The following is a 15,833-nucleotide window of genomic DNA, read 5'->3' on the forward strand; positions in this document are numbered from 1 at the left end:
TATAACAGTGTGTTTAGATGTTACATAATGCTTATAAACGGGTACATGTATTAATCTCACTTGCAATATCTTTATCATATGCTATAAGGAAATGTTTTCTTGGAAACTGTGAACTCAGTCAGGAGGGACGGTCTTCTAAGCATCAAGAAGGCCTAGCAAAACTAAATGCACCATTGTGGGATATCACAATTCAGAGACATTGTTAATTGCCCCTGCACGCCCATGAAGAGACTACATGCAAAAGTGCTCGTCCCATCGACTTGAATTCTGGAAGAAGAAAATAAAAAAAGCTGACAAGAAAATCTCTCTCTCTCTCTCTTTGGCTGTTCGGACTCTCACAGGGCTGAAGCTATGAAACAGAAGCAGAGATCCCTGGAGTCAATCTGGATTAGCCCTAAAAGACATTCATTCAGTGGTGTAGACAGATTGCTGCAGTTCTGTCACCTTTTGGACCCATAGACTGAAATTCATTTGTGTAATATATGTTGCCTACTTTAATCTGTAAATAACTCTCATTTCTTTTTCCTAGTTAATAAATTCTCAATCTTTAGTGTGAGAACTGAGGTGCAAGTGGTACTGGGGTAAGTGACTGGTCTCTTGGGACTGGAAACAAAAGATTCAGGTTGTGATCTTTGATGTATAGCAATCAACTATCACTAAGTCCAGCTTGTCTGGGAGGCAAGATAGACTGGAATGCCCAAGGGGACTGTCTGTAACTCCATGGTGAGACTGATATGTGCTTCAGGAGTTCACATTTGTTATTGGGTTGGTGAAATCTAGTTATAGAAGATACCATCACTTGGGGTCTCTGCCCTGCTTTTTGGTAGTCTGCCCCGAGGTTGGCATTCACAGTTGTAAACCACTCCAGGGAGTGTGACAGGATCATTCCACAGTGGTGGTGGTGCATTTAGGCAGAAATAGCAGAGTACACTAAATCAGAATTTAATTACAAAGGCAAATCACCCAGCTCTGACATAGTCCTATTTTGCATCTCTCCTCTCCAACAATGACCCCACTTCAATGCTCCTTTCATCACCTTCTCCCCTAATAGTCTCTGTGCCTTGGGGTTATTATTAGTATTGTGATAGTGCTTAGGAACCCTAGTCATGGACTGGAACCCCAGTGTGCTAGGCGCTATACACACAGAACAAAAAGATAATCCCTCCCCCAAGTAGTTTATAGTCAAAGTAATTTTGTTCCATGCTGCTACTATCCATCCAGCCTCCAAATCTGTCCATCCAGGATCTACCACACTGACTTTCAAACTCCCCCAATAACTCACCTGCTAAAAAAAGAGGGAGCATGCTCACACTTCAACGTGACCTAAAATCAAATGTCTCTTAACTACACAGATGTACTTATTTCTAACCTGAGTAACATTTTCCACCTCCTGGGTATCTTTTCTATCAGTTATTTATTTATTTTAAGTAATGATAAACAAAGAAAGGTGCCCATCCCAAGTGCTAAAACAACTGAACCTTTGACAGGCATTTAAAAGCACAAACTGTAATTATGAAAAGAAAACCAGCAGTGACCTCCACCATATGCAAATAGCAGCCAATCAAATCTATTAGTAAAAGAAAAACTGGAGATCCTGTCTCACCCTCCCATAAAAATTATACTTCAAGCATCAAATGAACCCATCCCTAAAATACTAAACCTTGCAGCTTCCTCTTTGGGGAAGCATTCCTTTAACAGCATGGAGACAGGCAGTTAGTATGAAGGTGCCTAAATTGAATAAGAAAAATAAAATCAGTGATGATGTTAACAGTTTTGATGCTGGGATGGCAGATAGAAGGAAGAGCCAGTGTTCTTAGCTACAGTATGTTGTAATTGTGAGATAGTGTTCAATATCATGCTGTCCAGGCTCTTGATTTTTATAGCTAACATGGACTTTAACCTAGAGAAATATTTTGGAAGCCTTATTTAATAGTTAGACCATGACAAAGTCATGGGCCAAGTACAGAGGGCAAGGGCCTGACAGGCTTTCCTTGAGCAGAGTGTTATCTCTTGTTTGCTGGAGATGTTAGAATCAGAAATAGGATTTGGAGCTCATGTTCTGGTTTGTAACCCTCTAAGGTCTAGGGAAGTTTGGATCTGGATTCAGAGCTTCACAGCTTGGGCCCATCATTCCTGCCTGCTGGTGGGATGACTTGGTTTAAGGAGGGTTTATGGGGTCAGCCTCTTCAAAAGAGGAGGAAGACATTTCAGTAGAAAGTTGTTTAGCAGAGGAAAGGGCTGATTACGAATAGGGGACAAACAAGGTAGGGGAAGTTCCTTCCAAAGGATTGTTACTCTCAGCTGGAAGAGTTCAGATCACTGGTACAACCTAGATGTCAGAAGAGATTTGTGTGTGTGTGTGTGTGTGTGTGTCTAAGATCCACACTTTTTAACCTGCAATTCCTAAACCAATAAATCACTGGCGTATGGCAGGTGGCCATGTTACTTTACTTTCCATGTGCTTACCCCAGTGGTAAATTTGACCACATGGAGGTCAAATAACTTAAGTGATGCTGCAGCCTCTTTGGCTTTCCTGTAATGTTGGAGTGTTTTAATTTGGTTTCAAAAGAGCAAAAATGTGGCATTGTGCCAGGTATATGTGTCACTGATGCTGCATGCTTTATGAGCAATCAGCTCACATCAACGAGAACAGGTGTGGGCTATGCAAAAGGGCAGGTAAAGGTCTCTCTCCTTCTGGCAGTAGGTTATTCCAATGCAGCCTTAGATCCTGATTCATTAACTAGGTGTGTGCCATTTCTGTGAGCTTCACAATGAAGCTACAGTAATGATGGGATACATTTTATGGTATTTTTTCTTAGAGATCTCCTTTTCTACACCTGACGGCCATCAACTAAAATGTTGCCATCAAATCTAAGGGTAGTATACATTCCAAAGAAAGGGAGAAATATCGGACAATAGGCTCAATCCTGCTTCCACTAGGATTTTTACTGTTGAATACAATGAGAGCCAGATGATACCCTAGCACTCAAAAATAGCTTTGCAGGAACTAAGCTCATTAACGTGAGCTAGGTCCCTTTGCTATTAATTCCGCTCCTCCCCATTGCATCAACCTTCTTTTAGCTGAGGACGGCTGAACAGGATTATCTGCAGAGCCCATTAAATGCTGCTCGTAGATTGGCGGAGGGCTAGCTGCAGGAGGACAAGGTGCCAAGAGGGAGCAGGCTGCTTGTGCAGCACTCCCACCCACAAAGATTGGACCTGGGTCTTCATCATGGTAATGCAGAGTTCTAACCTGCAAATAGCCCAGTCTGTTGCTGTTTTATGCATAAAAGCTTGAGATGGAAAAGACCTATTGGGTCACCTAGATTAACCCTGCTCAGTGCAGGGCTGTTCCCTGTTGTTATTTATATTCTGGCAACTTCTAGAAGCCCAAACTGAGATCAAGGCCTCACTATACAGAGTAAGAGAGGGTCCCTGCCGTGAAAAGTTTACAGTCTAATTAGACAAGACAGACAAAGGATTGCAGGGGAAATAAAGGCACAGAGAGAAGACATGATGCATCCAAGGCCACGCAGCAGGTCAGTGAACAGAACCACGTCTCTGGACTACCAACCCAGTTCCCTGACTCACGCTGCCTTTCTACACTTACTACTGTTACATCCAATCTGGATTTAAAATGTGGTGGGGTCCCCCACTTCCTCTGGGAGATTATCCCATAGGACAACAGAGCTCACTGTCCAGAATTCTCTCCTGATATTCAACCTAAATTTGACCTTCCTTACTACCTACCTTGCAGCTGCTAGTTATATGTCCTTTTAGCATGCTAATTATTTCCTCTCCAGTCTCGGTGTTTACATCCTTCGAATATTTACAAACCCTTATTAGTGGAAAAAGAAAATAAATCACCAAAATAATTGGCACTTGCTTTGAATGAGGATCATGAAACTCTAGTTATTTAATTCACAGCAGGCATGGAAGCAGCTCACTGCAGAACAGCAGTACGATTCCCCCCCCTGCCCAGCTCCAAAGCCAGCTGATATTGATTCAAAATTTACCAGTGGGTAGCTTCCAAAAGCCAAACAAGTTAAAGATAATACCAATGAGCTAATAATATCACTACAACTAGAACATAAAGGCTGTGGCCCTGATTTTTAGAGGTATTTAGATATTGCTCCACTCAGCACTGCAATGTCTAACTGACTTAGGAACCTAAGCCCCTTTCAGTGGGATTTAGACTCCTAAGTGCCCAACTGACTTTGGAAAATGATTCTTAGGACTTGTCTACACTGCTCCCCAGTTCAGACAATGGAGGTGTGAATAGCAGCATGCACCTAAGTGATGTGTTGTCACTCCACTAACAGTGCTGCGGATGCAAACTAAAAGGTTCACTGTTCACGTTAACATAGCATTCTTCAAACAGGACTACATTAATTTGAACTAGGAACCTTTTACTACACGCCCGCAGCATCCACACAGGACGTTACTGAGCAGCACCTTGGCGCGTACTGCTGTTCACATCCTCGTAGTCCAGACTGTTTGGTAGTGTAGCCATAGCCTTAGTCATAGGCTCCATAACGGCTGATAAAATTTGTGGCACTGCTGAGCAGACCAATGCCTAAATATCTAAAAAATCTGGGCCAGAGCTCCTACTCCTTGCAGCATGGTTATCTTTAAATGTTGTACTTTTCCTCTCATCATGAGCTTTTCTTTTCAGTCTCGTGGCAAGAACTTGCTCTATTGTGAAGTCATGACAAAATATCAGCCATGTGGCACCACAACTCAATGCTGCTGCACCAGCCCCATTACACTGGGAGGCTTTAACAACCCATCAGTCAAGACAGCTGACAGGCCAACATCAGCATCATTCCTCTCCTGGAAAATCCGGAGCACAGGGAGTTCTAGCTAGTTCTGGTTTCTAGCTCAACCACACCACATCACAACCCCCTTTATAACATTAATATTTCTTAGTACTCCACCTCCATCGGGCAAGAAAGCAGCTTCATGCAGAAAGAGCACTGTGACATAAAACTGGGCCCAGGAGGCAGCTCCAGTGCAATTCAGGAAAATGACTGTCTGGAAGAGAGATTTGCATTGTCAGGTTGTTTGCTGTAATTCTGCATTGGGTTGCGGTGAGGAGAGATGAACGCTAACTGCAGCCAAGGCCAGAGTTGAATCCGTGCCACCTGGGCTTCTTTCTGCATAAGCAGGGATTCAGCTCAGGATGAGGGTTATTCAAGGTTGGCTTCCCACCCTTTCAACCCCCTCACACATACATACACACACCATCCCTGTTCTGCACTAAGGTGAGAGCCTACAACCAGCCTACACCCGCTGACAAGTAGGGCTGATGCTTGTCAATGAAATTATTATACCATTTCAGGTACAGGAAAGAAGTCATGCGCTTGGTGTATCTTCCACTCCATCTAGCTACTGACACTGTGCCCATCACTGTGGTATCTGAGCACCAACGTGGTACCTATGTGAAGACAGTGTTACCTCTGCAAAACTTCTAGCTCCCACAAGCTTAAAATAAAGGAGTCCAGAAGTTGCTTCTGTGTTCAGATCACTGTGCAGTAACTTGTTACTCTAGGTGGTCCACCTAGGTATGGTATTTTGGTTCTGATTTAGTTTCACTATTGTGAGTTAGCTATACAGTGAAACATAGATAAGAGAGCAGATACTGTAGAAGGCTGAGTAACTTATTACCACCATCACTTTATTGCTGAGAGTTCTATAGGACCATGTCATTTTCTGCATAACATCTAAAGGTGCCTTGTGAAACCAACAAACAATAAGGACTTTATTCGGTGTTCCTGATATTACATTTTCCTATTTTTGTCCCCTGCAAAATGTGTTGTACTAGAGACAACATCCCATTTCATACTGTAGAAAACCAGTTCAAGACAGTCTGTTTATTCAGTTTGCAGAACATAGCAAAGGAATGATTCTGATAATTTGACACCACTGTTTTTAAGGGTTTTTGCCAAATTCTGGTCCATTTCCCAGAGCTGTGAAATAGATTAATTAATTTAGAACATTTCAAGTTAGTTTTCTGGAATGCTGCAACATTGTGCATGGCATTGGTATCGTTTCAAGTGGTATAACATCAATTAAATACATCTGAGTTAAATGCGTTGGGAATTAAATCTCCCAGCTCTGATCTTGGAGGCTGCTTTATAATTTGGAGTTGTAACAACTTTTTACAGTTCAATCCCCCCTTCCTCTCACAAGTCTGAACTCAATTAGAACCAGCCTGAAAAATTAACATACATGAGATTTAAATCAAAATTTACAAACCAGCAATAATGTTATTTGGTTTTTCATTGTTATAAATCCTCTAAATTCAGTTTAAATAAACACCATGTACGGGGTCCATAAACACGGTTAACAATATAAACAGCATTTAACAAGAATGCAAGATGTTCAATTTTATAAAAATTACATCTGCAAGTTGTTAAAGGGGAATCTACAGGAAACAAGTCAAACAATGCTGTTCATTGTGCACGCCATTGAAATAACAAGACATGCATCTGGAGTCAGTTACTGGCATAGCACTCAAATAAAGTATTGCATTGCATTTAATAAAGTAAACATTATTAATCAAGAGGTGGATGTAACAGTGTGCCATCCAGTTGGTGTTTTTAATTACCTTCTTGAGAGATGACAATGAACTTTGATGATTTGATGGCTTTGCCGTCTAGAGTCCAGGTGACAGCTGCAGGGGGATCAGAGGAAATCCGACATTGTAACACTAATTTTTCACCATCCATTACATGAGTATCCTGGAGCTTCTCTGTAAATGATGGTGCCATTCCTTTGCTGTCGACTTTCTTCTCAATTATTCCACCATCTACCATTGAGCACCCATGTGCACAGTTTGTGTCATTCTTCTCCTCCTCTTTCACCTCTGGTTTGGCATGCTGAGCTTCAGAGTTGGTCCTGGCATTCTGAGCCACAGAATTGGTGCTGGTGTTCCGAGCTTGGGCATTGGTGCTGCCATTCTCAGCTGGTGGCTTCTTCTTAGAGCCAAGCACAGATCTGAAATCTGGGGTGGCTGGTTTAGGGGGTGGCACCTTCTCTGGCAAGGAGACTTTGGGGGTGCCCTTCTTGGCCAGCACCGCACGGAAGTCCACCTGTTGAGGGCTGTGAACTTTCCTTTCCTCCTCCGACAAGGTCTTGGGCTTGACCTGCCGCTGCAGGTTAGCGCGGAAGTCCATTTGCTCAGCTGGGATTTCTTTCAGCTCCTCCTCAGAAAAGCTTTTAGTGTTGACTTTCTTCCCCAAAATGTCACGGAAATCAAGCTGCTCTGCTTCCTGCTGTCGAAGCCTCTCTTCTGTATGCTCCCGGGTTTCCACTCGTCTTTTGAGTACCCCTCGAACGTCTTCCTGCTCCTCCTCAGCTGGTCTGGTGTCACCACCACTCTTTCTGAAGCCACCGATTCTGCAGAAAGTTAGTACACCATGATCACCACCATCTCTTCGTTCTCCAGAGCTGGCTGGTTCCCTACCACTGTGATCAGCAAAAGAAAAAAGAAAGACAGCCAGGAAAGGGGCTGGTTTAAAATGTCAGGAAACAATCTCAGAGCAAGGATGAAATGTGTTTATAGAAGGGAAGTTTGATTAGAGGAACACACTCCATTAGTTTATTGCATCAGTGATGACTTCAGGAGCCATATATGGGCACAAACAAAAAAAGATTTCTACACTGGCTTGGTACAATATGCTTCAACTGTATGATGAAAACAATTTGTTGGGTCACATTTGGGGATTAGGCTGAAATGAAGCCAGCCTGGGTCTGGAAGGGCAGAGAATTAGCATAGCAAAAATAGACAAAATCCACCCATGCAAGTCCCTGGGAACTGTACTCACTCTCTGTGCATTTCTCCTCCGGAAACTGAACTCTCTCTCAGCATCAGAGACACCTGGCAGCTGCATTCTCCAACTTGGTTCCTGAAAAGTTTAAGGGAAATCGGAAGAGAAGGATATTCCTCACCCCCACCAGAACAATATGCCTGAGCTAAATTGCTTTGCGTTCCACTAAAATACATCAAAACCAGTGTGTCCCTCTCCTTTTCTGAGCTCAGTATCCTGGTGGATGGCTAAGTTGGTTAGGTTACTATGTGTTTGGATGAATGGTATCTCCAAAAGCTGTTGCTAATTGGCTGTTACTTGCATTATGGAATGAACAAACACTCCCACCCACCTTCTTAAACCAAAACCAAAGCACACTTAAAGAATGAAACAGCCCCACACAAACAAGCTAAAGAAAAACAAATACAAAAGCTGGAAAATCTAGGCAGAGGAAGAGGCTATTTTGCAATGTTTAAAATCTTTCCAACTCTGCCCTAATGTTTATATGTTCAGATCCAAGCTTTTAACTTTCCGAACATTAAGAGAGTAAAAGCAGGGTCTCATTCCCCCTTGCCCCTCCCCAACCAACCAATCCGCACACCCAATCCACATGGATTGCTCCAGCCTGTACATGTTTATATTAAAAAACATAAAAGTGTCACCATATATGGTGCTGAGCCTTTATTCTTCCTTTTGCAGAGGAATGCCACAGATGCCTTTTGTAAATGGCTCCCATTAAAGAAGTCATTAGAGTGCTTCCCTTCCCCCACTATGCTTCTCCAGCAGACCTAATATTCTCCTAGCTGCAAATTGCTCATCTCCACTTAACTGGAGACTCCAAGTGCTGAAGTTCACGTCCCTGGCAATAGTACAGTCATCCTGACTGCACCTTGTGTTGGCATTTAAAAAAATACCAAAACACAAAATTGACCCCTTTCCAATGATTAAAGACCATGGAGATATTTTACTGGTGGGTGGATTTTTGGTCCTTTCCAGTCTAGGCACAAACTCCCAACTATACTGGAAACTCCTGGATGGATTTATTTTTAAACAAAGATGATATATATCTCTGGAAACATTCTCAGGACATGTGCATGTGAACGTAGAGGTTTTTTCCCAGCTCTTCCCTTTTCAAAAGGCTTTTACTGAGTAAGACCACCACAGAACCCCTTTTGGCCCATTATGCACTGAAATTTTAAATATGGATTTTAAAGTAGTTTCTGCTAGCTCAGGTTAAACAGAGTTTGCCTGGCCAATTTTTCAACAGTACTAGAAAACGTTTTCCTAGACAGGCCCTGTTTATATGAACACCCTTTAGAACAGAGGTGGGCAAACTACTGTCCTGCCCGGCCCTTGAGCTCCCAGCCTGGGAGGCTAGCCCCCGGCCCCTCCCTCGCTGTTCCCCTCCCCCGCCGCCAGCGCTCTGGCCTGCTGCTCTTGCTGGGCAGCACGGTGGAGTGGCTGGCTCCGGCATGGTAAGGGGGCGGGGAGCGGGGGGTCCCAGGGGGCAGTCAGGAAGCAGAGGGTGGTTGGATGGAGTGGAGGTTCTGCGGGGTGGGGCACTCAGGGGACAGGAAGTGGTTGGATAGGCGTGGGAGTCCTGGGGGCCTGTCAGGGATCGGGGGTGTGGATAGCGGTCGGGGCAGTCAGGGGACAGGGAGAAGGGGGGGTTGGATAGGGGGTGGGGTCCCGGGGGGAGCAGTTAGGGGCAGGGGTCCCAGGAGGGGGTGGTCAGGGAGCAAGGAGTAGGTGGGGTTGGATGGGTCAGGGATTCTGAGGGGGGCAGTCAGGAGGCGGGAAGTGGGAGGGGGCAGATAAGGGGCGGGGGCCAGGCTGTTTGGGGAGGCACAGCCTTCCCTACTTGGCCCTCCATATGGTTTTGCAATCCCGATGTGGCTCTTGGGCCAAAACCCCCTGATTTATAACATACTATGGTATTCAACACCAATGGTCCAAGTCTCTGTGACTTAGCACAGTATGACATAGTGGTTAGAATCAATTCAGAAGATCCAGCAGGAGGCTATATTTTTATAATGGTAATTATAAAATTATAATGGTTACCATCACCATCATGCAGCTTTTTTGTTACTAATTTGCCTTTGGTTATTTAAGAAAGAAAAGAAAATGTAGTTTTTAGTAACCAGGCAATGGGGTGCTTACAAATAATTCAACCCCCCAACACAGCACTGTCCACTGACAGGAATGACCTTATTTCACAGAGGTCACCCCCAAATGGAATGGCGTTGTAAGCCACCAAGAACAAGCCAGGAGCCACGACACCAAACACAAAATCCTCCGTCCAAGAACTCTGCCCATGACCACAACTCATCATGGAACACTGACTGCAATCCAGACCAGTACAACAGACTCTGACCCCTGGCCCCTCCTGGATGTAAGGGACGAGAGAACACCTGTGGCCCTAGCGAATAGATACTGTGTGAACCTCCCCTGATGAAAGATCTGCCACCCGCTCTAAAACATAGTCCAATCCATGGGCGGCGGGTATAAGAGGCTAAGCCTCCCCAAACAGCTGGCCTGCCACCTTTGGAGCACAGCACCGCTGAAAGGGTGCCTGGGCCATGGCCCGGCCCGCACTCTGCCCCCACGGCCCCATTCGTCCTCTTCACCCTGAGGGCCTGCCCTCACTCTGCCTTTTCCAGTCCCTGCTCCCCCACCTTACGGGAGGGGGTGAAGAGGCACGTGCAAGCGGTAAGCAGCCAGTCAGCTGGCGCGGGTGACCCTTCGGGAGAGGGGGTGAAGACACGTGATAACGGACGGGGGAGCCTTGGGGGTAGGGTTGCCAACTTTCTAATCACACAAAACTGAACACCCCTGCCCCGCCCCCGTTTGCTCCATCTCCCCTCCCGCCATAGCTCGCTCTTCTCCACCCTCACTCACTTTCACTGGGCTGGGACAGGGGGTTGGGGTGCAGAAGTGGGGGTGAGGTCTCTGTGGTGGGGCCAGGGATGAGGAGTTTGGAGTGCAGGAGAGGGCTCCAGGCTGGGGCAGGAGGTTGGGGTACAGGGGCTCTGGGCTGGGGGTGCCGGCTCCAGTGGGGCCAGAAATGAGCGGTTTGGGCTGCAGGAGGAGGCTCTGGGCTGGGACGGGGGTTGGGCGGGGGGAGTTTGGGGTCCTGGTGACGCTTATGGCAGCTCCCAGGAAGTGGCCACCAGGTCCCTGAAGCCCCTAAGCACATGGGCGGCCAGGGAGGCTCTATGTGCTGCCCTTGCGCCTGCAGGCACTGCCCCATAGCTCCCACTGATCGCGGTTCCCGGTCAATGGGAGCTGCAGAGCTGGCGCTGGGGGTGGAGGCAGCGCACAGAGATTCCCTGGCCACCCGTGCACCTAGGGGCTGCAGGATCCTGGCGGACACTTCCAGGACTCACAGGGAGCCTGCCTTAGCCCCGGGGCCCCTGCTGCACAGCCTACCAGACTTTTAACAGCCTGGTCAGTAGTACCAACCGGAGCCACAAGGGTCCCTTTTCAACTGGGCGTTCCGGTCAAAAACCGGACCTCTGGCAACCCTACTTGGGGGAAGGAGTGGATAAGGAGAGGGCCTTGGGGGAAGAGGCCGGGTGGGGAGCCTGGGTGGGGCTTCAGGGGGAGGAGGCCGAGCAGAGGCAGGCCTCCAGGTGGGGCCATGGTCCAAGCCTGCCCAGCCTCCCCAAATGGAGGAGTCACAAGCCTCCCATGTTCCAATCAATCCTAAAGAAACCACTGCTTGATACTAGAGACCTTTTAAACTGCTTCCTAGTGGCCAGTCTTCCTCTGGAGGCAAGCGAATTAAGAAAACAGGAGAACAGCAACAGTCTCCAACATTACGTGTTAAGCTGCTAGTATACTGGATTCCTCTCAGCCAGGCTTCAAGCCAGGCATGGTATTGGGACAGCACTTGTTGCACTGGTGGATGAAGCCCTCCTGTTGTTCTCAGCCTAGGGATGCTACTTCTGTGCTCATCTTAATGGACCTTTTTGCAACATCTGATACCCAAATAATATTCCTTTCCCACCTCCAAGAAGCTTTCAGCATGAATGGAAACACTCTGAAATGTTGCAGATCCTTCCTTCAGACCAGTGCCAGAGGAACCATGGAAGTCACTCCCACATGAGATAAATGACCATGGACCTCACCATTTTCATTACTGAATGCAGAACCCATTCATTACTGCAGCTTAGCTTTCCTTCTACAAGTTCTTCACACATGCAAAATAAACAAAGTAAAGAAAAAGTCCTATAAACTACCCAGCTATTTCTCCTACAGTCTGGGAATGGAGGAAAAAAAAAAAAAGAAGAAGAAGAGAGATTTCTATTCCAATTTCTATTTTTAAATACTTGGGAAGTGTTTGGATACTATGGTGATAGTGGGCCACATAAGTAGCTAGATAGATAAAACCATCCTGAGGCAGTTTCCTAAATCCTTTTTTTATGATCTGCAGGTTCTAGCAAATGCCTGGGATTTGGGACCACTGGCTTCACGCCTTGACTCTGCCACAGCTTCACTGTGTCCTTGTCAAATCGCTTTAATTCTCGGAGTTAAATCCTGGCTCCAGTGAAATTTATGTGCTTTTTACCACTGATTTCAATGGGGGCAGGATTTTACCTTTGTGCTTTAACTTCACCATCTATAAAATGGGGATAATATGACTTACTCACCTTTGCAAAGTGCTTTGAGATCTTCAGATTAATACGGTGATAGAAGTGCAAAGAATTATTATTATTTAGGAGGGACTGGATGGCTCAGAGGATTAGTAGGAGGATACTAAGCATTTCACATACAGGATGCTGGTTTGACTCCAAGCTAGGTTGATAGTGGCATATATATATATATGTATTTTTGGCATTCCTGCAACTTATTTTATATATATAAAAAATCTCTCATGTTGGGATCTTATATGCTAAACAGCAGACAGAGGCAGATTTCAACAGCTAAGTTACCAAAACCCTCCTAATGCTGGAATTATGTATAGGTCCCTAACTGTAGCTGAGTTTAATGGTTGCACTATAAAGAACCGTGTTGGAAGTGTTGGACTCTGTAGAATTGCTTTGCAGAACACTATTACACAGGACTTATCTTTAAAATGACAAAGAATTTAAAAAACAAACAAAACCCCAGCTGTGAAGCCCGAAGTGATTTTAAAAATAGCTTCTGTCCTAATTGTAGGATCAGTTTTCTCTGGAACAGCTTTTATGTTCAAAATATCTTGAAAGGCTAATTTCTTGGCAGGATCTATTCAAATATTTTCACTATACCTTAGGTCTGACACTTCCTGCATGTCTCCAGAAAGTGGGAAGCAAAGAAAAAGCACAGCTAGCTGAAGTAAGGGGCCATGTTGAAGATTCCTGCTGGGTGGTGGCGTGTGAAACAAGGAATGCAGAGTGAATTATGCTTTCTAAAAATTAACTGAAAAAGGGAGAACAAGTTGACCTCTAGCTGCAGCTCTGGTGCTTTAGGGACACTTGTTGTGAGGATTCAGAATAGAGTTTGGCAACTCTTTGCTCAGAGGCAGTTACATGGGAACAACGTCCAGATCATGCAAAGTTTTAACCCTAAGAAAACTCACTAACCATACTGGGCCAGATCATCAGCTTCAAAGGAGCTACACTGATTTACACAGCTAAGGATTGGGCCAAAAGTGTTTTACACCTTTATTAGGGTTTGGCAACTTTGTAATGGATAAGGGGACAAGAGACAATGTGGAGGGGAGGTCACTGCTTTCTTCCTTAAAAACAGAGAGCATGTTGATAGAGCACAGGATTTGCACAGAAATGAATAACACATTCCCCCAGCCAGACCATTGTTTCTAAAGGATAACTGCCACTGAGTGCAATCTGGGACATCCCAATTGCTCTGCAAATTACCTTTACTCAATGAAATTCAAGGTATCCCTGGCTCATGAGGAGGGGGAGCTAACCTTAGGTTTTCTTCACACCCTCAAAAACTCTATATAAAGAAAAGTAATCAAAACTAATCAAACTTTCAAAGAGGCTGCTAAGGAGGAAGAAAGAGCAATTGTTACTGCTCTATTTAAATGTTGGGGAAGGGCTCGACTATTATGGGGATAGGGTGGTGACCTACGCAGAGCAGAGGATTTGCAGAAGAAGCAAGAGGATAATTGCAAGACTATGTTATTATGGAGACAATGGCTTGGCTTTAGGATCTGGGGGCTTCTCCAATTACTCCTGTTGTCCCTGTTTACACCAGAGAAGGCGCATCAGGAAAGAGAGAGCATTGTAAAGAAGCACAGAGATTTTGGCAAGATGAGATGACGATAAGGTGTATCAAAGCAGGCATCACTGGCAGAGTACGGGGGCGGGGGGGAAGGTGTTTCCATTTCCCTAGTTAAAAAGCACTGCTTACCTTTAATTGGCTAAACCAATTTTTCTTCACTTCCTGGACCAGGATCTGATTTACACTGTTGAATCAGCAAACGGATTCTGCTCCCTTGTCTCTCAACTGAGCAGCGTTGGTGGTGCAGCTATACAGGCTGCTGTTTCCATTTCAATGGCTACAGCTCAGGAGTGGGTGATTCGATCCCTCTATTTATACTAATTTGTGGAACGCCATTCCTATGGCCCTTTACAATAACATGTCAGCAAAACATTGCTAAGGTAATGAAAACAAACACAGCTAGCACAAAGAACTGAGTTCTGTTTAGTTTTAAAACAAGAAATAGTATCAGCTTAACCACTGTCCCTTGACATTCAGCATTCCACCCCCAAGGGACAAGGTAAGCAAATAGGCCAGTTAGCATTTATGGAAAGAAAAGAGAAGAAGAAAGGGAGCTAAATAATAACCACTGATAGAACACAATAACCAGACTGGGTTGTATGCCTGTGTGAATTAACTGGGACACAACAGAGTGGAAGAATGACTGTAAGAGGCCTAAAGATTTTTAACATGCTTTTTGAATTTGTGGGTAGTCAATGCAAATGGAAAATTGGGGAAGACATGAATAACATTTAGTAGTGCTTAGAAACCTCAGAGAAAAGCATCTTAGAAACACCCAAGATAGATAGAATATCACACTTGATTAGTCTCTAATTCTTTAAAGGTGTCCCTATAGAAGTCAATGGGAGTTTTGCCATCAGCTTCAGGGGGGCAGGATGTCACCGTGCAAGTGCTTTATGGCTTGTGCAAGGTGCTATATAAAATTAATACGAGAAATGGTAAAGTACACTTCATTTGAAGAAAAATAGACTATGTTTTAAGATCTTCTGGTGCACTACATTACCAACCTGCTCTATAGCTGGGATTTCTCAGCTACACTATGTGATGGGCTATCCACCCCACACAGGACTGAAAGGGGTTAAAGTGGCCAGCTAGGCCTATTAACTTCACAGGCTGCACCTGGAGGAAGAGCCAGGGTGCAAGGAATTGATTGTAAGCAGGTTCAGCTGGGCTGTAATAGGTGGAGCCTATAAAGCCAGGAACCTGGCAACAGACAAGGGTTGTTGCTGGGAGAGAGCAGTCACTCCCTGGAAAAAGGGAGGAGGGTTTGGAGCTAGTACTGGAAGTGATGGGACTAACCAAGAGTGGTAGGAAGCAGTCCAGGGAAGGAGTAGTGAGGGCTGGGAGAGTAAAGCACAGAACTGCTGGGCTGAGGGTCCCTGAACTGGAGCCCAGACTAGAGGATGGGCCCAGATTCCCCTACTAGCTATTGAAGGCACCTGAAGCAATGAACAGGCTTGGGAAAACCGCCTAGGGCTGCTGAAGGAAAGACTCTGATATAGCCCCGGTAGGGGGGGATGCCGAGTGACCTAGCCTGAGGGCTGAGTCACAAAGAAGACACTGCAGCTCCTGGGCTGTGAGAGGAGCAACAGACCTGAGAGAGAGAGATGGTGTGCAACTTCAAGAGCTAATTCCCCAGAGTGACCAGGAGGAGGTGCCAGACTACTGGTGAGTGGTGCACTCCATTACATGCTATCATAAAATCCAGTAGCACTGAGACAGAGGCATCTAGCCCTCCCAGAGCCATGCAGTTAAAGAGAAGGAAAATAGACTCAGCTGTCACTGCCCCAGATA

The 15,833-nt window shown here is 45.4% G+C and overlaps 1 protein-coding gene across 7 annotated transcripts in view; it reads right to left on the reverse strand.

Annotated features, from left to right (window-relative positions):
- Positions 1 to 15,833, reverse strand: part of MYLK (myosin light chain kinase) — a 335,337-nt gene that overhangs the window by 85,986 nt on the left and 233,518 nt on the right. For 4 of the 7 annotated variants that reach the window (XM_048869054.2, XM_048869057.2, XM_048869055.2 and 1 more), the window contains 2 exons: positions 7,830 to 7,910; positions 6,611 to 7,470 (listed from right to left, as the gene is read on the reverse strand). In XM_048869054.2, the coding sequence (XP_048725011.1) occupies positions 6,611 to 7,470; positions 7,830 to 7,910 (941 nt within the window). Of the gene's footprint in view, positions 1 to 6,610; positions 7,471 to 7,829; positions 7,911 to 8,473; positions 8,575 to 14,168; positions 14,287 to 15,833 lie in introns of those variants that run through there. The other 3 variants (XM_048869059.2, XM_075117743.1, XM_048869056.2) reach the window with 3 other exon arrangements.

Source organism: Caretta caretta, chromosome 11 (genome assembly GCF_965140235.1).
Source record: "Caretta caretta isolate rCarCar2 chromosome 11, rCarCar1.hap1, whole genome shotgun sequence".
Classification (NCBI taxonomy): domain Eukaryota; kingdom Metazoa; phylum Chordata; order Testudines; family Cheloniidae; genus Caretta; species Caretta caretta.